At 39.7% G+C, this 27,457-nt stretch overlaps 3 protein-coding genes across 3 annotated transcripts; 1 reads left to right on the top strand and 2 right to left on the bottom strand.

Annotated features, from left to right (window-relative positions):
- Positions 1-3,209: 3,209 nt before the first annotated feature.
- LOC5511915 (protein FAM161B) lies at positions 3,210-8,730 on the bottom strand. The gene is made up of 3 exons (XM_032381348.2): positions 8,123-8,730; positions 4,562-5,987; positions 3,210-4,322 (listed from the first exon to the last, which is right to left on the bottom strand). The coding sequence occupies exons 1-3, from the start codon at positions 8,676-8,678 to the stop codon at positions 3,950-3,952; spliced, it is 2,355 nt and encodes a 784-aa protein (XP_032237239.2). The 5' UTR covers positions 8,679-8,730; the 3' UTR covers positions 3,210-3,949.
- Positions 8,731-8,994: 264 nt separating this feature from the next.
- Positions 8,995-11,702, top strand: LOC5511916 (protein cornichon homolog 4). The gene is made up of 5 exons (XM_001632274.3): positions 8,995-9,128; positions 9,731-9,799; positions 10,182-10,294; positions 10,637-10,777; positions 11,143-11,702. Exons 1-5 carry the CDS (start codon positions 9,057-9,059, stop codon positions 11,192-11,194), a joined length of 447 nt encoding a protein of 148 aa, XP_001632324.1. The 5' UTR covers positions 8,995-9,056; the 3' UTR covers positions 11,195-11,702.
- A 76-nt stretch (positions 11,703-11,778) lies between these two features.
- Positions 11,779-27,005, bottom strand: LOC5511931 (protein sel-1 homolog 1). Its single transcript, XM_048730744.1, has 23 exons — positions 26,726-27,005; positions 26,278-26,324; positions 21,786-22,569; positions 21,425-21,493; positions 20,810-20,851; positions 20,449-20,518; positions 20,282-20,360; positions 20,034-20,120; positions 19,852-19,965; positions 19,309-19,390; positions 19,165-19,235; positions 18,492-18,572; positions 18,232-18,288; positions 17,771-17,917; positions 17,281-17,343; positions 16,962-17,049; positions 15,753-15,818; positions 15,598-15,680; positions 14,772-14,937; positions 14,466-14,540; positions 13,730-13,902; positions 12,800-12,922; positions 11,779-12,380 (listed from the first exon to the last, which is right to left on the bottom strand). The coding sequence occupies exons 1-23, from the start codon at positions 26,805-26,807 to the stop codon at positions 12,252-12,254; spliced, it is 2,778 nt and encodes a 925-aa protein (XP_048586701.1). The 5' UTR covers positions 26,808-27,005; the 3' UTR covers positions 11,779-12,251.
- Between the last annotated feature and the right edge of the window lie 452 nt (positions 27,006-27,457).

The raw sequence follows: 27,457 nt of genomic DNA, 5'->3' as shown, positions 1-27,457 counted from the left end.
CGACCCCTAACCAAACAGCACTTGGGGGCAGTGTGTAGAATATCGACGGAATCTCAGAATATAGAATCATCAAATCCATAAAAAATACCTGGCAATTTATTACTTTCTTCAAACCTCTCATCAACTCCTAATCTGCACCTTTGATTTGATTTTCCATTTTCCAGATTTGAGTTGCGATTCACACACCGAGCGACGTGTTTCATGCTAAACACCGACATCTGCCCGTAGCTATTTATAGATTTGAAGGGTACTCGTCAAATAATTATTTCCTTATATGCCAGTTCGGTGAATTCACGGCACGCAGTGATCACGTGAAACAGGAACTTCCCAGGATCCTTGAGTGACAGAATGCGAAAGAGAAACTTTAAAACAAACACAGGATTGTCGTTTTGATCATCAACGCTTTTATAACTCTTACTGCGAACTCGTCTTGCCACGTCAACAAAAGTAATATTTTTAACATTGGTCTGTTCATTATTGCTTTTATTTCACAGCCTTTTATGCGGTATTACTTTACCTCTTTACATCTCTTCAGAGAACACAACGTTCTATCAAGCCCCCCCATTCTCTCTTTAATTTATGCGAATATCACCGCAAGCGTCTCGCGCCGATGACAAGAAATCCTTTGTTTGTGGGCATGGCTGTCACGCCACCCGATAGACCGCGTGACACAATAGGCTCCGCCCTCTGTGAAAGGCAGCTGAAGTGGCTGTGACTTTACGTCTGTTTTGTAACCCGCCTTGATGTTTCCCATTTGCGTAACCACACGCTTTAGATATGTGCGGGAATTGCATGATAAGAAATAATAGATGTTCATATTCGTACTTACAGTAACCTCACCCAGGCTTAAAAAAATCAATTTCACTTTTACATCGCCATATACCATGACCTTTTAAATTACGACTATTATAATTTTGACATTTGGTCTACCTTTAAAGTATGTATACTTTATCAAGGTGAAAGCCTTTTTGGCATGATTTAACACAAGTCAATTTGCGATGCGGCATATCGCCTTGGAGAAAGGACCTTATTGATTAGTTTATATTTAGATAATATAATATAGAGTAACAGGGCCTCTTATAACCAGAGCACCATAATGTTGAGGGGACTGCCCGGATTTATTCACAATTCAATCAAAACTCCAATGCGGGTACAGTTCGTCATAGCGATTTTACGACATTCGAAGTATCGGCTTTCTCACGCGGTAAATAACACGCTTTTGCAGATGCTGATTTTACGAAATTCGATGTATCGGCTTTCTCACGCGGTAAATAACACGCTTTTGCTGATTTTACGACATTCGATGTATCGGCTTTCTCACGCGGTAAATAACGCTCTTTTGCAGACGCTGATTTTACGACATTCGATATATCGGCTTTCTCACGCGGTAAATAACACGCTTTTGCAGATGCTGATTTTACGACATTCGATGTATCGGCTTTCTCCCGCGGTAAATAACACGCTTTTGCAGATGCTGATTTTACGACATTCGATGTATCGGTTTTCTCACGCGGTTAATAACACGCTTTTGCGGTGGGTGTGGTCTGGTTATATTTTAACCCTAAAAGATACTAAAATGGGCGTGGTCTATATTCCAACCCTAAAAGATACTAAAGTGGGCGTGGTCTGGTTTTATTTTAACCCTAAAAGATACTAAAGTGGGCGTGGTCTGGTTATATTGTAACCCTAAAAGATACTAAAGTGGGCGTGGTCTGGTTATATTCCAACCCTAAAAGATACTAAAGTGGGCGTGGTCTGGTTATATTCCAACCCTAAAAGATACTAAAGTGGGCGTGGTCTGGTTATATTCCAACCCTAAAAGATACTAAAGTGGGCGTGGTCTGGTTATATTCCAACCCTAAAAGATACTAAAGTGGGCGTGGTCTGGTTATATTCCAACCCTAAAAGATACTAAAGTGGGCGTGGTCTGGTTATATTCCAACCCTAAAAAATACTAAAGTGGGCGTGGTCTGGTTATATTCCAACCCTAAAAAGTACTAAAGTGGGTGTGGTCTGATTATATTCCAACCCTAGAAGAAACTAAAGTGGGCGTGGTTTGGTTATATTCCAACCCTAAAAGATACTAAAGTGGGCGTGGTCTGGTTATATTGTAACCCTAAAAGATACTAAAGTGGGCGTGGTCTGGTTATATTCCAACCCTAAAAGATACTAAAGTGGGCGTGGTCTGGTTATATTCCAACCCTAAAAAATACTAAAGTGGGCGTGGTCTGGTTATATTCCAACCCTAAAAAGTACTAAAGTGGGTGTGGTCTGATTATATTCCAACCCTAGAAGAAACTAAAGTGGGCGTGGTTTGGTTATATTTTAACCCTAAAAGATACTAAAGTGGGCGGGTGAAGCAGGATTTTACCCCCTAAAAGATACCTCAAACAAACGTAAATAATTTGTAATTAAAACTTTTATTTAAAACTGACTCTAATGGAAGATTGTTAACGCTCTTTCATTAGCTACAAGTTAGATGAGCGATGGCTAATAGCACCCTAAAAGATAACAAGGTAAAAATCAAAAATCTGGGCATTTTTATTTTCACCCCTAAAGGAAACCCAAGGCGTCCGATGGATATAGGAGTATCCCCCCCCGGGGGGCTATATGTTCTCTCCCGCGGTGAATTAGACGTTTTTGGAGACAAATTCATTAACAAAACTGCACTTTTATTTCCTGTATTTCTATCACATCCTCAAAAGTGATACATGCCACTGTGAGAAACGTTAGAGGAAAATACCCCTGGGTTTCCGAGAATGCTATATTAGAACATCGAGCAATTAGTCTTTCACTGCAAATGGGAAGAACACAGCAATTTGCTCGAATAAGCGCCGGGGCTCTTTTTAAATTCCTCGCGTCCAAGGGCGTAGCGCTTATTTAAAAACCTGTTTTATCTCTTCAATGTACGGGAAGTAAATATCCTCCCAGAGCCATAACAAAACAAGTTAAACATTTGATATTTTGTGGCGGGTAGTCATTTCCCTTTTTGTCACTTACTTTCCAAAGTACAGTCCCTCTCGGAGGAGAGGAGTATTTTAGGCGAGGGTACGATCACTGAGGTAATAGGAATCACCGAGTACCGCTGAACCACCGAATAAGTGCCGTTGGATCACCGAACAAGTTATCCATCATAACGAAAGGGTAACGATACAATATCATACACAAAAGAGTACTCCGGCCAGTAGAACACCCAAAAGATATCAATATGCAGTGTGATAATTCTTATTTATTTCTATATTCCATGTTTGCACTTTTGAATAGGAAATCAACTTTCTAGCAAAAACTCTACTTCATTTATAACCATCATACTTTATTGCTAGAAAAAAAAAGTAAAGATACAACTAACCGCTGATTTATGCGTGCTGGAAAAAGTAGATACAGTGGAACCTGGATTTTACGATATGCCTCGGGAGAAAGAAAATGTATCGCAAAATCGAGGTATCGTTGCAAAGAGGTCCTCGATTTTGCGATATAAAGAAAACTCCATTGAAAACATCGTTGTAGCGAGGTCGGGTTAATAATAAACCTTTACAAAGTAATAATATTGTAACTGTACTCTGAGTACTCTTAGTATTTTAGACTGTTCGGTTACTCTCTGTAAGACTGTAATCTGTCTTAACAAGATCTCTCAAGAAAAAAAAAAACTCGATAAACTGTAATGTACGTGTGTGGTGTATTTTTTTTCTTTGTTGATGTACAGATACAGTAATATCGTTGCATCGAGGTCAAAATTACGCTTGGGAGAACAAATTTGGCATCGTGAAATCGAGAATATTGTTGTATCCAATATAGATCGGGGTAATTTCTTTTACATTTTACTGTTTTTCCGCCGGGAAAAAACGCCATCGTGAAATCGAGATTATCGTAAAATTCAGTATCGTAAAATCCAGGTTCCACTGTATCATCCCAACCCACCCCACCCTAACCCCCGTTATTTGCTTTGTCGTCACGAATCTTCTAAATCTTCCTCTACGTCACTTTCATCTTCATTATAGGAAGTTTCATGATTTGATGTCACTTTAGACTGTGTGTCCTGGGCCGAGGAGCGCCTTGACCACGTGTTCGTGACGTCATAATCATCGTCTCTTTCGTCGTCTTCCGATTCCGCATCGACGATATCCCCATCCTTAGTCACCAGGCTCCTGACGAGCTCGTCACTGACACCCGCGTTCCGAAGAATGTCCTCGTATTTTCGTTCAGCGGTTCTCTTCGCGTTCAGCTGAGACTGTCGTTCGAACAGAAGAGGGCGTTGACTAACACGTGACTGCATGTCTCGAAGTTCTTGCTCGTACTCTTCCCGTCTGGCACGGTCCGCTTCCCTGGAAACCAATAAATATGAACTGAGCGTGATATTATACAAACGATAGGGGTATATCTACATGTGCGTGTATGGAACCCATGGATGCGACACCAGGGTGTTGATCACGTGACCAGGGTGTTGACCATGGAGCCACATGCCACAACCCTTATGAAATCTTCAAAAAATAAGCCAGCAAAAAAGCACGTGTCACTCGCTAGATAATACGTGTTAATCACGTGCCATGTTGCCATTGGTTACCTGAAGCTCTTTATCTTGACGTCCGAGGTCTTCTTCAGCTGCCAGCTTGAGTCGTTCGCCATAACTTTTCGTGCGACATGTGGGCGCATGCTCTTTAGTTTTTTTTGCCTCTGCAGCTCTTCCTTTAGTTCTGCTTGTTCGCGGGCGCGCCTCTCTTTTAGACTCTCACGGATCCGACCTTCACGCATGCGCGTCGCCTCCGTCGTCCCGAAAGGCAGAGTGTCCCACGAGGACGACAGCATTGCGCTAAGTGGCCTTTCACGGCTACTGGACCTGGCACTTGAGCAACTGTCGCGTGATCTCTCACGTGGTCTGTCACGTGCCCTAGCACTGGAGGGGCGCTCTCTGCTCTGTGACCTTGACCCCCGTAGCCCCCGGTCTAGAGACTGGGTCGACTTTGATAGACGCGCCGCGGAGAGATGAGCCGTGCGGAGCTGAAATGGTTCCACCACGGTCGGCTCTTTTTCTCTCTTTTTCCTTCTCATTTCTTTTTCAAATTGCCTCTGAAGCTCGTCGAAATCTGGCACATCGGGGTTAATGTTGGGTCTAAACGTGTGTTCCTTTGTCATGAAAGCTTTCTTTTCTTTTTCCTTTTGCTGTTTACTACGCAGCTTGCCGATGTTGTAGTGTCTCCCGCGTGACTCCATGTTCATAGGTAGCCTGGAGCTCGCCAGCATCTCCTCTGAGCGCATGCGGTTCTTGATGGTTCGATACTCCTCTTGTTCCGCCAGCTTATCTTTCAATGTTAAGTCAAATAATTTGGCTGGGAATGGGTTCGCCCGAAACGTCTTCTTCTCTTTCTTAGGTGTCAGGTCATTCAAGCTACTGAGAGACTTGGAGCGCCACATTCGCTTCTTCTCCTCTTCTCTCTTCATAAAACTGAAGGGTTTCTCTGTGGATTTGAGGATAGCCTTGCTCATCTCGCGTACCTCGTGCCTTCGTAGCTCTTCTTGCCGCATCAGCTCGTCGTGAAGTGGCAGGAAGGTTGTTGCGGGTACAGGTTGTGCTCTGAACTTCTTCCTGATCTCAGCCTCTTCCTGGGCCTTCTTCGCCCTCAACTCCTCCTCGAGAATCCGCTGTGACCTTGTCTTCTGCTTGGCGGTCTTCTTAGCTTCTCTTATCGTCATCGAGAAGGGGTTAGGTATCGTAATGCAAGGAGACCACGTGTCCTTCTCTTGTGTTGGCTTCTGAGGGCTGTCTTCTCGATCTCTCGGGTAGTCGTAGACGGAGAAGTCTTTCCACATGTCTTCTACGACATCCAGTGCTGCAGACCTGCGGGGGAACATCTCCTTGTACAGGACCCGTCCCTCACTACTGAGAGTGCGCTTTCGAGGCACATCCTCTACCTCATCACCATGCCAACTGTCATTGTCACTCATGTCACCATAGGAACGTCGGAGGTTTTCCTTGTCCTCTGCTTGCTGGCCTGGAAGGGATAAAAAAATTATTACACCAGATAAAACCTGTAACTAGTGTGACGGCACAAAACAAACATTAAAGTGCCCCCGTCAGCTGCCATTTCGTCACCGTAGAAAAGTATAGAATAATATCCATTTCCATCGATTGATATCGGGAAGCCTTAGCAATATCTTTGATTTATATTGGTAGATGAAGTATAAAAGCTTTTATTTATACGATTTACAGCGCAACCAGGAAAACCGTGAACACCTAAAATATGTGTGGAATGTTTATCGTCTTCTGACGAATCAGACGCGAGAATTCAGACACTGAGACTTGTTGAGACATGTTTCTAGTTGACTGTTTGAATATTTTGCAAGTAATTGGTGAGAACAAACATTCGATACATATTTCCGGTGTTCTTGGTTGCGCTGTAATTCACAAAAGGTTTCCATTAAGTGGATGTAGAAAAAAGCTAAATACTTATATAATAATCAAGCTGCTATCAATCAAGCTATTGTTCCTGGGGAAAAGCTATGCTAATATGCCTTTTTGTTACAAGCCAATTCATAGAATTTCCTTGGGTGGTATTGCCTGGTTTAACTATAGTGTAAAGGTTTGTTTTTAGATGGAGGCCAAATCCTCTCTTTGCCACAAGCTCAAATCACCCTCCCCCTCACCCACCCTTGTGAGAGCCCTCCCCTTCACCCGCCCTTGTGAAAGCCTTCCCCTCACCCAGCCTTGTGAAAGCCTTCCCCTCACCCAGCCTTGTGAGAGCCCTCCCCCTCACCCAGCCTTGTGAGAGCCTTCCCCCTCACCCACCCTTGTGAGAGCCTTCCCCTCACCCACCCTTGTGAGAGCCCTTCTCCTCACCCAGCCTTGTGAGAGCCCTCCCCCTCACCCACCCTTGTGAGAGCCCCCCCTCACCCAGCCTTGTGAAAGCCTTCCCCTCACCCACCCTTGTGAGAGCCCTCCCCCTCACCCACCCTGGTGATAGCCCTCCCCCTCTCCCACCCTTGTGATAGCCCTCCCCCTCACCCACCCTTGTGATAGCCCTCCTCCTCACCCACCCTTGTGAGAGCCCTCCCCCTCACCCACCCTTGTGATAGCCCTCCTCCTCACCCACCCTTGTGAGAGCCTTCCCCTCACCCGCCCTTGTGATAGCCTCCCCCTCACCCACCCTTGTGAGAGCCCTCCCCCTCACCCGCCCTTGTGAAAGCCCTCCCCCTCACCCACCCTTGTGAGAGCCCTCCCCCTCACCCACCCTTGTGAGAGCCTCCCCCTCACCCGCCCTTGTGACAGCCTCCCCCCTCACCCACCCTTGTGATAGCCCCTCCCCCTCACCCTCCCTTGTGAAAGCCTTTTCTCACCCATCACCTGGAGGCCAATGCTACAATGCCAATGATACAATGCCAATGATACATACCAGCTAAATAAGGCTACTCTCAACTAATTTAGACAATAAACAGACTTAATGGAGGCCTATATTTGTTTAAAAAAGAAGTTGAAATGGAGGGAGGGAGAGAGGAGCAGTAAGGTGCTTTACACATGATTAAGAATCAGGAAAAGAACAAGGCAGAAAAGGATAGATGGAACAGCTTCTTTTTCTTCTCCATCTACTTCTCCGCTATTTGTGTTTTTTACATACAGGGAAGCTCTTATGCCCTGCTCTGATTTCTATTTTTCTTTCTTCCCTAATTGTAAAGTTAGATTATGGAACTAGCATGTAGCTTATGACTCCAGTTCAGTTTTAGTCTTGAGCCGGCAAAGTGGCCTAAATTGGTATCTACAAATTGCCTCTATTTTCTTTTAAATCTGCTCATATGATAACATTGATTTATAAATCCAAGAGTATGCACTTTTTAAAAATGTTGCTAAAGAGAACTGAAGCAGTTTTTACAAATCATTCCACAATCATTGTAAGGGGATAGTAGAAGCCATTCAAAAGTCAAGGCTCCTGTAAACACTTTTGAACCTGTCCTTATAAACACTGGCAACATCCTACAACATAACCAACGCAAGGGGGGACCCAACTTGTGACACTTTTTCTTCACTCCTGTGGCATAGCCCCTCAAATGTTAAAAAGTTTTGGATATGCTAATAAATTTAATTTGAAAATAATAGTTCAATCATTATTCAATAGAATGGATGAAATGTACTCACCAATATCATCTATCTCCCGATTATAGGTTGGCTCTCTTGAAGACATATCCCGTAAAAAGTCCCTGACCGGGGATCTCGGCTGCTGTGTTCCTTCTATATACTCATCTTTATATCCCTTCTCAAAAGGATCAAACGATTCGTGGTGTGGTATGTCTAGCTGTGGCTCGTAATCGAGACTTATTCTAGTGTTTTCATCTAAATCAAACCCAGATCTCTGCTTCTCTAGCTCTGAATAATACATCTTTTCCACTGTCTTTAGTGTCCTTTTTTGCTCCTTTTTAAGAGCTACGAGATGCTTATAAAAATCCGCCTGGTCCGCTGTCTGAAGTTGTTTCAAAGAATCTCGTATCGACTTCGGTGTTTGTATTTTCGAACCACCACTGTTGGAAGACCGAATTTTTCGACCAGAGCTAGCGTTCCCATCACCTTCAGAAACATCCAGATCTAAAGTTCTATGTATCCTCTCATTTTCTGTAGCTGGTATTTTACTTTTAGGTTTTCTGGGCGCTGTATAGCAGAGGTTTTTTACAGCTGTTATTCCATGAGTGGTCGCCATGTCGACAAAAACACTCGGCTCCTCGATCAAACGTTCGTTATATCAACACCGAAACGAGTCTACCGCGTAAACATTCAATCAAAAAGACTAGGCACGAACGCATTTTCCGTCCCAGGGCTTTTTATCCTGTATTGGATTTGTCGCGTCAATACCTGCCTTCTCTCAGACGTTGTTTTGTCGGCAACCGGCGCAAAATTGGGAATTTTTTTTTTCAAAGTGGCTTGATTTTTTTTTACTCACCCAATTTACCCAATCCACCCCCCCTGTGTTCGCCCCGAAATTTAATCATAAGTACGGTTCTGACTCGCGCAGCCTTAGAGGGCACAGGCTACCCGTGTAATCGTCTTTCTGCGTGTCACCAGTTCATGTGAATCTAACATGTCGGTGGCCGTTCTCTACATATTTGCTCTGCTGGATGGAGCCGCATTACTATTCCTCACAGTATTTTTTGTATCCTTTACTGCTCATAGTTCAAATATTTAGTTTTCTCAGCTATCGGAAATTTGTTCGTAAAACGGCGATGTTTTTTGATTTGGTAGAATTGGTCGAATGGGTTTCATCGCTTGTTTGATGGTGTTTGATGATGACAGATTTTTTCACATTTCTATAAACTTCTTATGTGTTCGGTTCCCAAGCACAAAAAGATTTGTATCGAAAAGAAAGATTTGTATCGTACGGTAACGTGATCGGAGGATTGTTTGTTGTTTGTGGGACATTAGTGCTTGTACTGCTGTCATGGAATGAATCAGTTGTCACAGAGATGTCAATCATTCATTGTTGATTGGAAGTCATTTTGAAAGTTTCTCAAAATTTAAAACACCTTTTACTACTTATTTCGGTCATGAAGGATAAATTTGTTGCCTTTTATAAGACATTTATTATTGATACTATACTTATCTATAAGTTAATTGGAATTAAGTTGCATGTTTATTTATTAACTTAGGTTACCCTTGAGATAACAATTGGTTTGTTGAGGTTAGCAGAAACAAGGGAAATGGTTTTTCAGAATTAGTATTTAGATGTCCCTGAACCATCCTTAACTTACATACCAGATAATCAACTTATCTGATCTTGAATGTGATTACATAAATGCTAGAACATGCTGTCGACGATTGAATTGGGTACATTTAAGAAGAGACCCTGATGTTTATATAATTTCATAGCACACCCAACACGCATTTACCTTATGATAAATCATTAATTTAATCCTTACATTGAAAAATGATGCGTTTATTTTCTTCTCTAAGCAACATGATGGAAGATGATTCCAGACTGTTTTTACCTTATGATAAATCATTAATTTAATCCTTACATTGAAAAATGATGTGTTTATTTTCATCTCTAAGCAACAAGATGGAAGATGATTCCAGACTGTTTTTCCCTACTCAAATCATTAATACCAAGCTATTAATTGATTCACATATGTGTTTGTCCTGTTATCATTAACTCATTTATTTTAATTTTCATATCTTGAGGCAAAATGTTAATTATCCTATTTTTCAGTTTGTACTTCCAGAGCTTATTGCACATGGAATGCTGACCGTCTTACTACTTTTCCATTATCAGTGGATTTTTTTTGTACTTAATGCTCCTCTTATGGGATGGCATATTTATAGGTAATTATTAGTGGTTTATATATAGGTAATCAAAAGCTGGCCTTTTTTTACTAATGAATGATGACACCATCTTACTAGAACTTTGCCCCAGCCCCCCCTCCCCCCTCTTTCTCCACTCTCTGACATCTAAAAAACATAAAAAAACACAAAATAGGTGGCATTAAGGGTTCTCCCACACCCACACAGCCTATGGGCCTGGTGTTTTCCCAACCATTCATCAGTTTAATAGTAATTGATAATCATCATCATCATCATAGTAATCAGTTTTCCCTCTTTAGTTAATAAATATTAATCAATTTCCTCTCTTTAGATAATAAACATTAATCAGTGTTCTCTCTTCAGATATATAAACAAGCCAGTGGGTAATCTTGGTCTGTACGATCCTGCTGAGATACACAATAGAAGCCAACTAAAGGGATTCCTCAAGGAGTCTATGGTCAAGATGGGATTTCATTTGGTATTCTTTTTCCTTTACTTATACAGGTTAGTACAAATAGCCATTATTAACAATTATCCAACCATTATCCTTTCTTACCCACAACCATAATTTTGAAGAATTCATTAAAAAAACAATACAGAGATTTGAATGGCATTGACTTTCACTAAGAAATTACATTATTTTTTTTTTGCGTCAAACTGTGGCTATGGTTGGCTTGGCAACAACCAGGTGCAGACTTTAGGGCTGTAACAGGCATTGAAATGATTTGTGGATGGCACAATACACACAGACATCCCCCTTCTTGTCATTTCCTTATAATTAAAACTTTTGAGTCATAGCCCCCCACCCCCCTACTCATTTGGAATTGGGGACTAAGGCTGTCATCTATGGTGTGATATTTTCTCAACAGTATGATTGCCGCTTTGCTAGCAGACAATGAAGAGACAGCTCAAGAAAGCTAGGAGAGATATAAACAAGGGAGAGAAGCCCAAGAAAGCTAGGAGAGTTCTTGATAAAAATGAGAACACAGCTCAAGAAAGATAGGAGATTTATAAACAATGAAAAGAAGCTTAAAAAAGCAAGGAGAAAATACATAATTTAATTTAGGCTGGAGATTTTCTCTTCTTGTGAACATTAGTGAATTTTTATTCTTGCAGCGAATTCTTAGGCACCTGCCTTAAGGGATAGATTATTAAATCTAGTCAGAGGCCTTTATTTCTCTGGAGAATAGAGCCAAGGGAGTTTCTTATATTTACCCGTAGTGAATATGGTGGCTCACTATAGCTGCTTTTGCTGAGTAAAATTGTCAAGTTATTTATGTTTGGGTTCAAAGCAAGACAGGGTTTTGAAATCTCTATTAAAAATCTTGAAGCGGTTGCAGGATTTGCCAAGAGGGATGTGCAGTCAAAGATATCATAGGCAAAAAGTCTTAAGATTTGTATTCAAATAAATAAATAAAAGAAAATGATATACCTAGTGTTGTAAAATACAAGAAAAACCTTGTATGCTGAAGAAATAGAGCTTTTACAGAATAGTACAGAAGTGGTAAAAATCTTTTATTTTTATTTCAAATACTCTTCAAAATGAACATGCAGTGTTTTTTTTATTTTTACAATCTATTTCAGAGCTGCCTGATGCATGTTGTTTTGTGTACAGTGGGCCTCAGGTTCAAAGGTCTATCTTAGAGTGCTTTCTATTTCAGAGCTGCCTGATGCATGTTGTTTTGTGTACATTGGGCCTCAGGTTCAAAGGTTCAAAATCTTAGTGTGCATCTCTTTTATAAAACCATGAAGTTAAATCGTTTTGCAAATACGCTAACCATATAAAAGCTTTGGAAGCGTATTACAGTGATCTGAGGAAACTCAAATCACTAAAAATAGCGATTTGAGTAAAAGCTTCATTGGTACTGGTCTGGAATTGTGTTTTGTTTGAATCCACAAACAGGTCTCTACATCCTGTGTTCATTAAATGCTGCCATCTTGTGTACACTATCTGCCGCCGCCATCTGACTGGTCGTCTCTATCGTCTGCGTAGGAGCATAATAATACCAAACACCAGTGCTAGGAAGGTCATCACGTAAATGTCCAAATGCTCGTGTGACAATGTGAATGATGATGAAGCATCCAGCTTTGTCCAGAAAGCGTAGTTCTATAAAAAGCCATACATGTGTCAATGATGATAAACTCACAGAAACCATATACTTTATACTTATTCTAAGGGACATTTTATTTTAAAATTTTATTTATCGGTTTATCGCAATGAATTAGCAATGGAACCAGCAAACAACAAAAATGTCAAGTGCTCCAACCATCCCCCAAGGCCCCCTTGCCCTGCCCTGCCCTGCCTAGACAATAACTCCTACTAACACAATCAACCCCCTCTCCTAGACACACTCTGCAACTGAGGGACCTGCTAGAAGGAAAGACCTCAAAGAAAAAGATCCACAAAAAACGGGGTCAAAACCACTCAAAATCCTAGCAATTATTTCTCAACAGAGACCGTTTCCAGTTTAACATTATGGCTGGGAGAGTTTAGCTACTCGCCTCTTTTGAAATTGCATGACTTACCTCTCGTACCCATTCCCAGAAGAACAGCACGGCCAGCTTGATTAGAGCTAGTGCCACAGGGACCTGGGCATCAGGATTTGTCTGTGCTGCCATGTCATAGAAGCGTTTAGCTAAGTGGATATCCTAAGTGACAAAAGCACTTGCTCAATAAACGTCTAATTGGGCAATAAACACCATAACCAGTCACCTTAATTAACCAGTCAATAAACAAGCCATCAGCATAACCAGTCAATATAACTAGGGAATAAATAACACAAAAAATCAAAGGTCAATAACGTAACTGGTCATCATAACCAGGTACTTGGCTTAAGAATTTGTTTGGCTCCCCTTGATAAGTCCCCACATACTCCTGTTTTCAGGCGATCATCATAAAAAAAAATTACCCTGGTGTTGATTCTCCTGTCTTCCCCTTGAGGCAGTAAGTATTTATGTTAGTAAGTATGTAAGGTAGTTTCCCAGTATGTATGTAGTAAGTATGTATAGTAGTTACTGTTGTCTCTATTATCTTGCTCTATAAAAGGGTTCTTCTTTCCCTATTATCTTTTTGTGTCAAGGTTTTAGGGGAGTGTAAGGGTATTGTTCTCTTGCCCAATCAAACAGAAGCTTTAAAGGGGCAGTGTCATGGTACTGTGCATATCTTAAGTCAGTATTTATTGTAGGCTTTGAATTGTCTACAAACAGTTGAACTTAAAGCTGTCAATGCCTCCTTAAAATATTATGCAATATTTTATTAAAAACTATGTTTATTGACAGTTTGTGGTCATTTCCTTTGGATTTAATTCTCCCACATGTACCAAAGGCTCATAAGTCAATATTAGAATTTGACTGAAATTCATTGTGTCTGGGCCGGGGAGCTATTACAAAGCTATTGCCATGACACTGCCCCTTTAACCAGCTACGTATCAACCCCCAAAAGCCTTTGCACCATACCTGTCTCATCCCTAGGCCTCTCTCATGCATGTAGCCGAGGTTGAACATGGCCTGGGCACTGTGTTGCTGTTCAGAAGCCAATCGATAGTGCAGCGCCGCCCGCTCGTAATCCACCTCGGTGCCGTAACCATAGTAATGATAATCACCGACCTTCACCCGAGCCTGTGTGTTACCTGGATACAAGTCACATCATTTTCATACCAATTAGTGAAAATTGTGATACAATATTATACAAGAATGACTTATTCATTTGCCTTAGGAAGTAGTGATTACCAGGACCACAACCTTTCAACTGAACAAGTGAGCAACCACAACACGATTGACCACTCCTCAAGATCCTGAAATTGCACGTTCCAAAGACACCACACTGCATATGTATTAAAGATTAAAGCGATGTCAATGTATGTTTGATACAGGAATAACTAAATTGGTATCTGCGAAATAAATCAACACAAGGCTGAAATGATATGCTTTAGCGAGTAGTTTTGCTGACAATTAGATCATTAGCCAATCCTTTGTTAGCTCTTTACTGCAAATTTAATAATAAATGCTGTTTATGATTCAGTTGCCTTTTGGTCCTGTTGGGTTGAGGGTACAAGTGAGCATCTTAGTTTGCATTTTGAGTGATAGGGGAGGTGAAGGTGAATACAGGGGGGTGAAGCAGTTAAGGGTGACTACAGGGGGTATAGGACTAGTTGGAGGGAGGTGGAAGGGGTAAACATTATAGTGGCAGTACCTTGTGAAGCTGCACGTGTCCAGTACATGAGTGCACGTGGATATGTCTCGTTCTGGATAATGACCGCTGACAGACCTGAACACATACAAAGTTACTTAACTACCTGAACACATACAGAGTTACTAAATTACTAGATTCTTAAATCTAAAGGATTACACAGTACTTCAACCAAGGATGAAACATGTGACAATACAACAAGTCTACAGATTCCACATAAACTGTGCTGCAACGGCACCCATGCTCTAGTAAACAGCAACCTCCTACTATTGTACTTAGTTTTGATTTTAGAACACACGAAAATAATACCATGATCCAAGATGTAGGCCAAGTTGCTCTGTGCCACTTCATAGCCTAGTTCTGCCAGCATGGCATACTTGAGAAGAGCTGTGTCTACTTGGCCACCACGATACGCCTCGTGTGCTTCCATCAACATTGTCGCAACACGGCCACGCTCGGCAACATTTTTAAACAGCTGATGACACACGCAAGGGCATGAGTCAATATTACAATCATCGTCATCATGGTGATGACACGCATAAGATCATGGGTCACTATCGCCATCACCACAATCATCGTCATGGTGATGACCACCACCACTACCACCACCAGCACCATCATCATCATCATTGTCATCATCATCATCATCATCATCATCGTCATCATCATCGTCATTGTCATCATCAGCATCATCATCATTGTCATCATCATCATTGTCATCATCATCATCATCATCGTCATCATTGTCATCATCATCGTCATCGTCATCATTGTCATAATCATCATCATTGTCATCACCATCGTCATTGTCATCATCATCATCATCATCGTCATCATCATCGTCATTATCATCATCATCATCATCGTCATCATCATCATCATCATCATCATTGTCATCATTATCATCATTGTCATCATCATCGTCATTGTCATCATTACCATCGTCATCATCATCATCATCGTCATTGTAATCATCATCATCGTCATTGTAATCATCATCATCGTCATTGTCATTATCATCGTCATTATCATCGTCATCATCATCATCATTGTTATCATCATTGTTATCATCAGCTTAACCTCATCCTCTCAGTCATCATCATCAAAATCTTAGCCTCATCATCATCATCCTTACCTCAGTAGCAGTGTTGCATGATCTCATGATTCCTGTGCCAGAGGCATGCATCACAGCAAGATTGTAGAAGGCAAGCACATGACCTTAAATCAACCCACATCTCTCAGTATAAGCAATCTGTTTATTAGAATGATTTTAATACTATCGAAAATTACCGGATTGGGAAGCAAGATTGAAGAATTTGATTGCCATCTTGTAGTCCCTTCGAACACCAAGACCATCTGGAAAGAATGTTGTGGTAAGTTTCCCATAAATTTAAGCATCTAGGTTTGTGTGTTTTGCTTCTCATCTTGCTTGTGTCATGTTATTGTTTGCTTGTCTGCTTGTATGTGCTGTGCAATGGTTTGCTTTAAAAAGCATTTTGTGCAGTACTTATGGTAGTACAATTTATGCAGTACTTACAGTAGAACATTTTATGCAGTACTTACGGTAGTACATTTTATGCAGTACTTACGGTAGTACATTTTATCCAGTACTTACGGTAGTACATTTTATCCAGTACTTACGGTAGTACATTTTATCCAGTACTTACGGTAGTACATTTTATCCAGTACTTACGGTAGTACATTTTATCCAGTACTTACGGTAGAACATTTTATCCAGTACTTACGGTAGAACATTTTATTCAGTACTTACGGTAGAACATTTTATCCAGTACTTACGGTAGAACATTTTATCCAGTACTTACGGTAGAACATTTTATCCAGTACTTACGGTAGAACATTTTATCCAGTACTTACGGTAGTACATTTTATCCAGTACTTACGGTAGAACATTTTATCCAGTACTTACGGTAGAACATTTTATCAAGTACTTACGGTAGTACATTTTATCCAGTACTTACGGTAGTACATTTTATCCAGTACTTACGGTAGAACATTTTATCCAGTACTTACGGTAGAACATTTTATGCAGTACTTACGGTAGTAGATTTTATGCAGTACTTACGGTAGTACATTTTATGCAGTACTTACGGTAGAACATTTTATCCAGTACTTACGGTAGTACATTTTACCCAGTACTTACGGTAGAACATTTTATCCAGTACTTACGGTAGTACATTTTATCCAGTACTTACGGTAGAACATTTTATCAAGTACTTACGGTAGTACATTTTATCCAGTACTTACGGTAGTACATTTTATCCAGTACTTACGGTAGAACATTTTATCCAGTACTTACGGTAGAACATTTTATCCAGTACTTACGGTAGTACATTTTATGCAGTACTTACGGTAGTACATTTTATCCAGTACTTACGGTAGTACATTTTATCCAGAACTTACGGTAGAACATTTTATCCAGTACTTACGGTAGTACATTTTACCTAGTACTTACGGTAGAACATTTTATCCAGTACTTACGGTAGTACATTGTCCCAATCTGCAGATGCCCATCAACCCATCCTTGCTCGGCAGCCATCTTGAAATACTGGAAAGCCTTCTCGTAATTCTAAAAAAATTAAAAAAGGAAACCAGATAAAAAGCTTTGAAAACAGAGAACACAATTCATATATACCTTGGAAACCAGAGGCTACGAGAGTTTTTCGAGAAAAGCGAGAGTTTTTTTTTCTGAGTGAGCAAAGTGACCAACCCATAGCATGCTTGGAAAAGTGTATACTCAGCCTTTGGAAGCCAGGGTACAATTCACAATGCATAACACATATCTTATAATAGGGACTACCTTATCAACACCTTTTCCAAACATATACATGAGTCCAAGACCGCTCTGGCCAATAGGGTTACCCTGCAAACACAACCAATATTAAGTGTTCATCTTCCATGTAAAAAACATTTGATATTCAAAGGGTTAATTAGTTATAAGTCAAGGTTTAGAAACATTTGATATTAAAGGGTTAAAACTTGACGTTGAGTGTCATAAAGCAGCCCGCCCCGCCGTGTAAAACTGTTTACCCAGGTATCTTGTGGAAAAACAATAGTATTTGACAATTTTCAATTATTGGGTGGGTTTTCAAAGTTGGGTGGGTGACCCTTTCTGTAGCTGTTGCCAAACATTGTCATTTGCCCATTTAGTATCCATTCCTCATTGAATCACTTGAACTTTGCACTAGCTGTGAGGTCATGATGTGGCTATGGTCAAGCGTTGTTTGTTTTCCCATTTTTTATCCATTTCTAATGGAATAACTTGAACTTTGCACTGCCTGAGAGCTCACCATGTCTGCTGCCTTTTTGAACCATTTGAAAGCAGTCTTGTTGTCCTGTTTGACGACCTCACTGCCCTCAGAGTACATCTTGCCCAGGAATGCCATGGCATTCGAGTTTCCTGCCTCAGCCGCTTGCTGGAAGTACCTGTTAGCTCTCTGCAATCAAACCAAAAATGTATAGAACATCAAATTACTGCAATTTTGGGTAATCTGCAAAACTCACTAAATTTCAATCAACAAAATATTTTTTTGGCTTCTGTTAATCAAAAGGCTTGAACTGTTAACATACATTTACACCTTGATAGCTTCTAATCAACCTATAGTTGTATTTAATAAAATATGTAACTTGGTTGATGGAGGCGTGAACAGGGGATAATCCTGATCTTGCTAAATCTCATGGCTAGTATCAAATGTTCAAGGAACCTCTTTGTCAGTATTAGATATTCCAGGAACAGGGTTTTGTTGATTACCTGATGGTCTAGCTCAACACCACGCCCACCTTGGAAATACAGCTGACCAAGCCCAACCTAAAATAATAAGAAAAATGCTGAGGGATTTAAAATGGTGAGAGATAACAAAAATACTGAGAGATTACAAAAAGGGGTTTTGTAGCCAGAATGTTCAATAAGAATGTGATAGTTACAGTAAAGACAAGCCAAACACAGGGTTTTGCGACAATGCACCAAGAGAAGTTTAAATACTGTTTAAATGTGCTAAATTTCTCACAAACCTGTGCTTGAACATCTCCCTTGTCAGCAAGGAATTGATAATACTGAATCAAGTCCTCATCAAGAACAGCATTATTGCCACCCTGATAGAGAGAATAGGGAGAAGAAGGTCAAAAGGTGAATAATGCATGGCTCATAGTAAGGTAAGACATTATTGCCACCCTGATAGAGAGAATAGGGAGAAGGTCAAAAGGTGAATAATGCATGGCTCATAGTAAGGTAAGACATTATTGCCACCCTGGTAGAGAGAATAGGGAGAAGAAGGTCAAAAGGAGAATGCATGGCTCATAGTGAGGTAAGACATTATTGCCACCCTGGTAGAGAGAATAGAGAGAAGAAGGTCAAAAGGTGAATAATGCATGGCTCATAGTGAGGTAAGACATTATTGCCACCTTGATAGAGAGAGCCATGAGGAAAATAAAAAGTACGGCTTGTACTATTAACAAGAGGGAGATATTATTACCTACCTGTTAGAATCATGAGGTAAATAAAATGTGACTTGTACTTTTGAGGGGAGGAAGATATATCAGGGTGTGACTTGTAACTTTTGAGGCGGGGGGAAGATATATCAGGGTGTGACTTGTAACTTTTGAGAGGGGGAAGATATATCAGGGCGTGACTTGTAACTTTTGAGGGGGGGAGGTATATTAGGGTGTGGTCGACAAGGGGTAGTACCTGGTCGTCTTCATCCAGTAGCCGCACTCGATGGACTGCTGGTCCTCCACTCAATGACACATCCTCAGCAACTAGAAAAAAATATTTAATTAATATCAACTATAAGCCAAAGCAGTCTTTTAGAATTGAACAGAATGGCAATACCTTTGTTTGAGACTTTTCTGTAATACGTCAGAGCTGTCTCACAAGCCACTTGGACACCCACACCCGCCCAGTAGCGGTAGCCCTATAGGTGTGGATAAGGTTAGGGTGACTAAAAATAATTTCAATCCACCCCAAACATGTGTGAATAATGTGTAAATCAGCAGCATGTTATCTTATTTAGGCTCATGTGTGCGGCCAGTTTTGAAATTCTATTTACAGAGCTCTAACTTTAGTCACTCAAAATAAGATTTTAGTAATTGTAATATATCTTTTTATGGTTTCACCATCATCTTCATTACAAAATCATCATCATCATCATCATCATCATAACAGTAATCATCATTAAAATCTGCTAGATTTTGCTGGCTGTGTGGATTTTGGTGAAATAAAAACCTTGCATACTCAAAATGTGAGAGGGGAATAGAAAAACAAAAAGGCTGGCAAAGACTACAAAAGAGCCGGCTATTGTATTATCATCATCATCATCATCGCAATGGTCATCCACATCATCGTGCATCTCTTGGTCATCTCTGAGACACTCACCAGCGACATCTGGGCCTTGACATCTCCACCCAATGCAGCAAATGTATAATAGACCAGTGCTTTAGCCTGACTAGAGTTCACATGGATTCCTGTGGCATACATGAACCCAAGACCCTACAAACCACAGAGTAATGTTAACATTACACCACATCATGATGTACTCCTTGGATAGAGGACATCACCTGTTGGGCGGCTGGGGAGCCCTTGTTGGCCAAATCTATGAGTACTTCATAAGCCTTGCTGAAATTTCTGGGGAGATGATCACCAAACTGTGAAGAAAAAACACAATCAGCCTACAAGAGTTTTATCTCTTCTCAGTGTATCAATAACAATGCACTGAGATTGGTATAGTCTACATTATGTCTATCTATAAGTATGTTTGCTTAGTCTTCATGTTTGTTGTCAATCTATAAGTATGTGTTCTACGCACCAGGTATGAAAATGCCACCATTTCTTGGGCCTTTGTATAGTTGTGCACAAAGGCTGCTTCCTCCAAGATTTTGTAGGCTCTACAACAGATACAACATTAGAATGTTGTAAGGTGCAGGCACTAAGTATTATACTGACAGGCACATTTAGGAAAATTATTGTACTTACTCTTTGTAGTTCGGTTTTGTTTTGTTTAGCAGCTGTTTTGCTTCCATATACCGCAGATAGCCAACTTCCTCTGAGAAGGGACAAACAATACTTAGAAAAGCCAGTAACAACTTTGTTATTGTTTGCAATCATGAGTGGAAGACAAATGGGGAGAAGAAATATCTAAAAAAACGTCTAAAAGTTTGATATTCATTTACCAAATTCAATTGATAATTGCAAGCTTCCTTTAATAAGCCTATGGAGATGGATGCTTTAACACACTTGGTACAAAGCTAAGATAACAAAAAGGTAGCTGGCAGAGGCAATTTCATTTACAGAGAAGGAAGACACATTCTCTAGTCTGTTTTTATATTCTGCCTACCTTTCAAACCTTTATTCTTTTTCTTCAAAGCCTCATTCTCTTCTATAGATAAGAGAACATTGTAACACCAAAGATGTTGGAAGCATTTTGTACATAAGAGAACACTGTATCGCCAAAGATGTTGGAAACATTTTATACATAAGAGAACATTGTATCTCCAAAGATGTTGGGAGCATTTTGTACATAAGAGAACATTGTATCACCAAAGATTTTGGGAGCATTTTGTACATAAGAGAACATTGTATCACCAAAGATTTTGGGAGCATTTTGTACATAAGAGAACATTGTATCACCAAAGATGTTGGGAGCATTTTGTACATAAGAGAACATTGTATCACCAAAGATGTTGGGAGCATTTTGTACATAAGAGAACATTGTATCACCAAAGATGTTGGGAGCATTTTGTGAGCACCACAGTGTTGAATTACAAGGCAATTAAACATTTTAATTTTTCAAAATGAGACACATGACTTTAATGAATCAGTATGTAAACAGGGAAATAAGCAGCAGTCCTATCTGCTGAATTTAAATCTCACTTTGGACAAGACAGGAGGGAAATCATCTCCTAATAGATAATTATAATTGTTATTGTTGACAATTTGATACTTGATTTACCTTTGATCTGTTCTATCTCCTCTTTCAGATCCTTCTTGGCATCCTCCAGGTCTTTTTCAGAGTCTTTTGCTTCCAGAAACAAGAAAACAGTAAATTGGAATATAGGCCTACATAAAAAACTGAACCCTAGAACCTGTAATCTTAGGTGCTTTATAGGAATTAAATAAAGCAAATAAGGCATAATAAAAAAGGAATTCAGGTTTGCAAAGCTGTGTAGTTTTCTCTCATATGGCCTTGTGTACATGACTTAGCCTTTTATATGTGATCCATGAATCAATTCTGTTTACAAAACATGGATTAAGGAGTGCAAACTGATTTGATCCCAGCACAAATAGTCCACAAATCAAACATGTTTTCTTACCCATGCTTTTAATTTCCTCTTTCAATTCATCATGGAGTTGTTTGATCTTCTCTTCATCAAGATGTGGAGGAGGATTTGGCTTTACAGTAGCATCCTCCTCTTCATCCTTGCTTCCATCGTCATGGCTACCATCATCCCAGTACTGTTTCTGTGCCTCCCTCTCTTCTCTGATTGGGTCGTCAAAGTCATCTTGTACTTCATCTCCAACTTTATCATCATTATAATTGTCAAAATTGTCATCACCATCATAGTGGTCATCATATTCTTCACTGTGTTCTTGATTTTTTCTCTTCTTTCCTTTTTTTGATTTCTTTTTCTTTCTCTTTTTCTGGGTTGACTCTACATCACTCAAAGGATCGCCTTTCTTTCCATCAGATTGGCTAGTTGGTTCTAATTGTCCAGATGAACTCCCAATATTAGGAGCTACAGGGGAAAAGCTACTTGGAAAAAGCTCTTCATTAATGTCATCTTTACCATTGTCTGTGTTTGCCTCAGTATTGTGCTGATTTCCTGTGGCTGCAGAATCTGCTTGTCTGGTATTATGATCCTGTTCATTCTCCTCATCAATTTCCTTGTCATTATCTTGGTGGTACGCCTGTGTGGTATCCACGACATGTTTAACTCTTTGTTCATGAGGATTTGGTGGCAGTTCTTTCTCATGAACAACACTAAAGTCTGAATCCTGGATATCAGGATTTGGATTTTCATTTATTATAGATTCGGAGTGTGCAGAATGTTCATCTTTAATTTCTTGTCCATCTGTAGAACGCTCACTATGGGAACCCTGATGAACAGAAAATTAAAAAATAATGATTCAATATATTAAAAAAATGATGTAATGATTCAATATATTATAAAATAATGTAATGATTCAATATATTAAAAAATAATGTAATGATTCAATATATTAAAAAATAATGTAATGATTCAATATATTATAAAATATTGTAATGATTCAATATATTAAAAAATAATGATTCAATATATTATAAAATAATGTAATGATTCAATATATTATAAAATAATGTAATGATTCAATATATTAAAAAATAATGTAATGATTCAATATATTAAAAAATAATGTAATGATTCAATATATTAAAAAATAATGTAATGATTCAATATATTAAAGAATAATGTAATGATTCAATATATTATAAAATATTGTAATGATTCAATATATTAAAAAATAATGTAATGATTCAATATATTATAAAATAATGTAATGATTCAATATATTTTCAAATAATGTAATGATTCAATATATTTTCATAGTAATAACTGCTTAAAAACATCTGGGTTTCATGAATACACACAGAAATGATTGTAAACTAAGTGTTTGTGATTCAAGACTCCTGCATTCAAACCATAGGCAGACTGAGCACTATGCCTTCCTTTCATGACACTGGCAGCATCTATTAGGAATGTCCGGTGACATTAGCATGTCAGTTGGGGTCTCTCACCACAGGTAACCCATGATGTTAGTGTGCCAGTATATGGGGCCTTTCACCACAGGTGGCCAAGTGTATACAGGGCCTCTCACCACAGGTAACCCAGGATGTTAGTGTGTCAGTGTATGGGGCCTCTCACCACATGTGGCCAAGTGTATACAGGGCCTCTCACCACAGGTAACCCATGATGTTAGTGTGTCAGTGTATGGGGCCTCTCACCACAGGTGGCCAAGTGTATACAGGGCCTCTCACCACAGGTAACCCAGGATGTTAGTGTGTCAGTGTATGGGGCCTCTCACCACAGGTAAACCAGGATGTTAGTGTGTCTGTGTATGGGGCCTTCCACCAGAGGTGGCCCAGTGTATACTGGGCCTCTCACCACAGGTGGCCCAGAATGTTAGTGTGTCAGTGTATGGGACCTCAACTCTGTTGAAACATGTTTGGTCCTTGGTCTACAAGGATAGGTATCTTTCTGTTTCTTGCCTTGTGTTTGACATGTTAGACTTATGTGAGCTTACTATGAGCTTGTGTTCCTCAGCACCATTTAAAATGCTTAACCCTTTCATGCCCAAGTTTTTTTGACTGACGCACACAAAATGACACCAGGTCTTCAGTTTTTATAGATTTTCTCTTTTTCCTTAGAATTTCATTGGCTGACATAGTAAGAACAAATATTGCCCACATAATTATTGATCGGAATAAAGTACTGGTTTTCCGAATATTGTATTGCAACGATTTTTATAAGCAGGCAAAGACAAACTTTTTTGAATTAAGCGCAATTTAACCGCATGCTCGTCATTTGTTAGTTCCAATGGACAGTTGAGAACAAAACTCAACATCATCGAGCGGAACGAGTGGTGACTATTGAACAAATTCAAGATGGTATTGTGAAGAATTTTCTGCATTGTTGTTCAGATGCGGCCAAAATAGGCTTGCAAGAAAGTATTATTTGCTGCTATTGGTTTTGCAATGTCCAACTGGACGAGAAACAAGTCTTTTTCACTCAAATATTGGCAATAGTCCGATGCAATGAGTACTTACAAAAATACCGAGATGGTGGCTGAATTTATTCACCGCTAGTTCCTGCATCGTTCGCTGTTGCTCTCAAACCACTCAGAATCTTTCTCTTCGTTTCCTTTTTGCCATTTAGAAGTGCCTCAAACAAGTTTGTTCGATTGACAAGAAATTCAATCAATTCAGAATGATGAAAATATAAGTTCAAAGTCATTATTTGGATGATTCATCGGTCCGAGGAATGGAGTAGCTTCTTGTTCCTCAATGGCAGTACCAGTTCTGTACCAAAGTTGGTCTTTGGGTTGCAAAATACCGACATTTTTCTGCTAGAAATTAGCCCACGGCCATCGTTGTTTACCGATTGTGAATCTGTCTCTCCCAGGCCGTAAAACTCTTTTAAATCGCTATCAAAATCACCCAAAATATCATGAGTCAAGTCCATGATCTAAAGGCAAGGTCCGTGGTCGTGGATGGATTTCGAACGCGCGAAAAAGTTTTAACTTTGGATAAAAATTTCATGACGAACGGTTCGTTGTATACCCTGGTTCCAGAGCCTCAAGCGTCTCTCTATTCAGTGGCCAGCGAGGTTGAGACGAGGCTCTGGCCTCTCAAAGCGCTATTTCGACTTCTGCCTCACTTCCATGTTAACGTTTTGTGATTAGCATGTGTCAGTTTCACGTGGTGCTACCTTGGACGTAAACATCTCTTCGCTCGGGAATCGAATTTATGAGTATGAAAAGCGCATGAACATCCGATTTAAAAACAACAACATTCATCTGAAAACCCATGGGATCATTACTGTAGAGTTAGTGACAAGAATATGCCCATTGGAGGTGGGGAATACGACATTTTCTCGGGAAAGCGCTTCAAGGAGGAGAAAATAAGCTCGCAGTTATCCTCGGAACGAGTCTATCAAAGAACTCAAGAGGCAAATAACCAGTACAATCGCTTGCTTGGGATAGTTGAATCCAATATCGTTGAGGCGAGAGCAAACGCCGGGAATAATCAGCGATTTCCCGTAGCCGGTCGGCAGCACAGAGAAGACATCTCGCCGCTTGATTAATTTGTAAAGAGACTCCCCTTGAACAAACTTTACATTTTTAATACTGGTAGATCTTGTGACTAATTCGAACTGAGCACTATTAAAATTACAGTCAAAATAATCTATCGCTTGTCTATTTCGTTCGTTTAGATGTTTGTTATTGCGAACAATTAGAATTAAAAACCTGTATTGACCTTTTGAACTTGAAGCGAAAATACAATAGAAAACTGTCAGAATTTATTGGTTTCTATGACCACACATCAATTGGCCAATCAGCGACCAAGTTCGGATTCTGAACCTAGCAGAAGTCGAAATTGCGCTTCGAGAGGCCAGAGCCTCGTCTCAACCTCTCTGGCCACTAAATAGAGAGACGCACGAGGCTCTGGAACCAGGGTATTCGTTGTACTGACTTGAGCTGTAAGAGAGAAACGTGCAGAATTTCATGCTCTATCGATTTCATGTGTTAGGTTTCCATATAAGGCAGTCCTTTTGTCTTTTTGTCCAATGACAAAGAGGCAAAATACGGAAAATTCCCTATCTAGGCGCGAAAGAATTAAAAGAATTTTAAATTTGAGGCACTTAGAACATGGTTTATACCATCAGAGATACCATAATGCAACCACTAAGAGATTCAAGCTTGAAACTATATCAATAGCTCTCTGCGCCCTTGTATAACACTTGAAAACACACTTCTATCAGTGTCAACATACATACAAGACATGGTTGGGTCTTGCTTACCTAATGACGAGAGACCAAGGTTATGTTTCACATTGTCTTAACAACAAAAAGCTGTCATTTCATGTGAATGTGAGCATCCAATACTTATATCAATATTTAGAATATCCATAGCACTTTCATATTGGCATATATCAGTTATATTTGTAGCAAAGGATTCACAGAGGGGTTGATTATTCCATAGCCTATGAATTATGTGATGTGTATGGCGATATATGACAGAATATTTCCTAATAGTTAATAAACTGACCTCTTCGTTGTTGGGGGTCTTATCTGGACTACCAGCTTCGTCAAGAGCTGGAAAACAAGCATTTGTAAACTCACAGAGCAAACAGCAGCATAAGCAAACAACAATATTTTTTTTTTTTTTTTATTAGCACCCTCTATTATACAGATATTACTTATTAAATAAGAAAAGGATAAAAATAATTATAATTTTTATAATTGGGCACCAGCCGCATTAAGAAATAGCATAGCTAATCGAGCTTAAGCGGCTAGGTCAAGCGGAAAATTGCATGGGTAAACAACATGATACATCAATATAATATCAATACAAACAGAAACGAAAAACAGACGACAATAGATGCACGCACAAGAACAAAACACGCACAAGCAAGGGGAGGTCGATTATAGGGATCATTTATATATAGGAGAGAATCTTAAGTTTGTAAATTACAACAAACATCTTCCGTACATACCTAAAGCTTGTGGAGGAAAACACAAAGAAAGAAACAAAACGATCCCAACAATGACAGCTTGTTGCCTTGGCAGAAATCCCATGTCTGGAGAAAACTCCGAGAGTTTTTGTACAAAATAAATAAAGATAAAAGAGCTCTGGATCTTGTGTAGCAGGCGAATGGCGAGTTGTGGGTGAAGAATGCCGAGTTTACATTATTTTGGTGAATATATTTACAGCTGATGACAACTGCTTCTCTTCGCCTGCCACGTATCTACCTTCTGCGCATGTGCAGTCATAGACCACAGGCCTCCCAATTCAGATTACACAATGTTTTCTGTAGTTATAATTCCACATAACTCGCCATCACCATATCGCGAATAGTCAATATTTTTACTTAAAGCCGCATTGTCACCAGTTTACTTCCGGAGGTCCGACAAAACCGTTAAAAGACAAAAGAACCTATTAGAATCCGAGATATTCAACAGGCCATCCGCTCTAAATTATCAATCACATCCTCAAAGAAACTTCCAATAGACACACTGCTATCAATATCATCGATCATCGGATATTGTTAGGTAATCGACCGGAAGTAAAGTGGTGACAATGCGGCTTTAAAGGTAAGCAGAAACTAGACTACTAAGATAACACCAATTCCATAATATTTTTTTTAGTTTTCTATATAAATATGAATTAGTGTAAAGTAGAAGTAAAAACTATCTAAATCATTTTTCCACACGATTAGAGGAAACCT

Source organism: Nematostella vectensis, chromosome 7, assembly GCF_932526225.1.
Source record: "Nematostella vectensis chromosome 7, jaNemVect1.1, whole genome shotgun sequence".
NCBI classification, from domain to species: Eukaryota; Metazoa; Cnidaria; class Anthozoa; order Actiniaria; family Edwardsiidae; genus Nematostella; species Nematostella vectensis.
The sequence above is the reverse complement of the archived record's forward strand: the minus strand, read 5'-3'. Positions and strand labels throughout refer to the sequence as shown.

Coding starts and splice junctions, on each gene's coding strand:
- LOC5511916 (XM_001632274.3), top strand. CDS start 9,057: ATGTCGGTGGCCGTTCTCTACATATTTGCTCTGCTGGATGGAGCCGCA. Junction 9,800..10,181: donor GCTGTCGACGATTGAATTGG/GTACATTTAAGA, acceptor CCTATTTTTCAG/TTTGTACTTCCAGAGCTTAT. Junction 10,778..11,142: donor TTTTTCCTTTACTTATACAG/GTTAGTACAAAT, acceptor TTTTCTCAACAG/TATGATTGCCGCTTTGCTAG.
- LOC5511915 (XM_032381348.2), bottom strand. CDS start 8,678: ATGGCGACCACTCATGGAATAACAGCTGTAAAAAACCTCTGCTATACA. Junction 5,988..8,122: donor TCGGGAGATAGATGATATTG/GTGAGTACATTT, acceptor TATCCCTTCCAG/GCCAGCAAGCAGAGGACAAG. Junction 4,323..4,561: donor GTCAAGATAAAGAGCTTCAG/GTAACCAATGGC, acceptor ATTGGTTTCCAG/GGAAGCGGACCGTGCCAGAC.
- LOC5511931 (XM_048730744.1), bottom strand. CDS start 26,807: ATGGGATTTCTGCCAAGGCAACAAGCTGTCATTGTTGGGATCGTTTTG. Junction 17,918..18,231: donor GTGTTGAGCTAGACCATCAG/GTAATCAACAAA, acceptor GTTTGATTGCAG/AGAGCTAACAGGTACTTCCA. Junction 14,541..14,771: donor GGCCTACATCTTGGATCATG/GTATTATTTTCG, acceptor GTATGTGTTCAG/GTCTGTCAGCGGTCATTATC.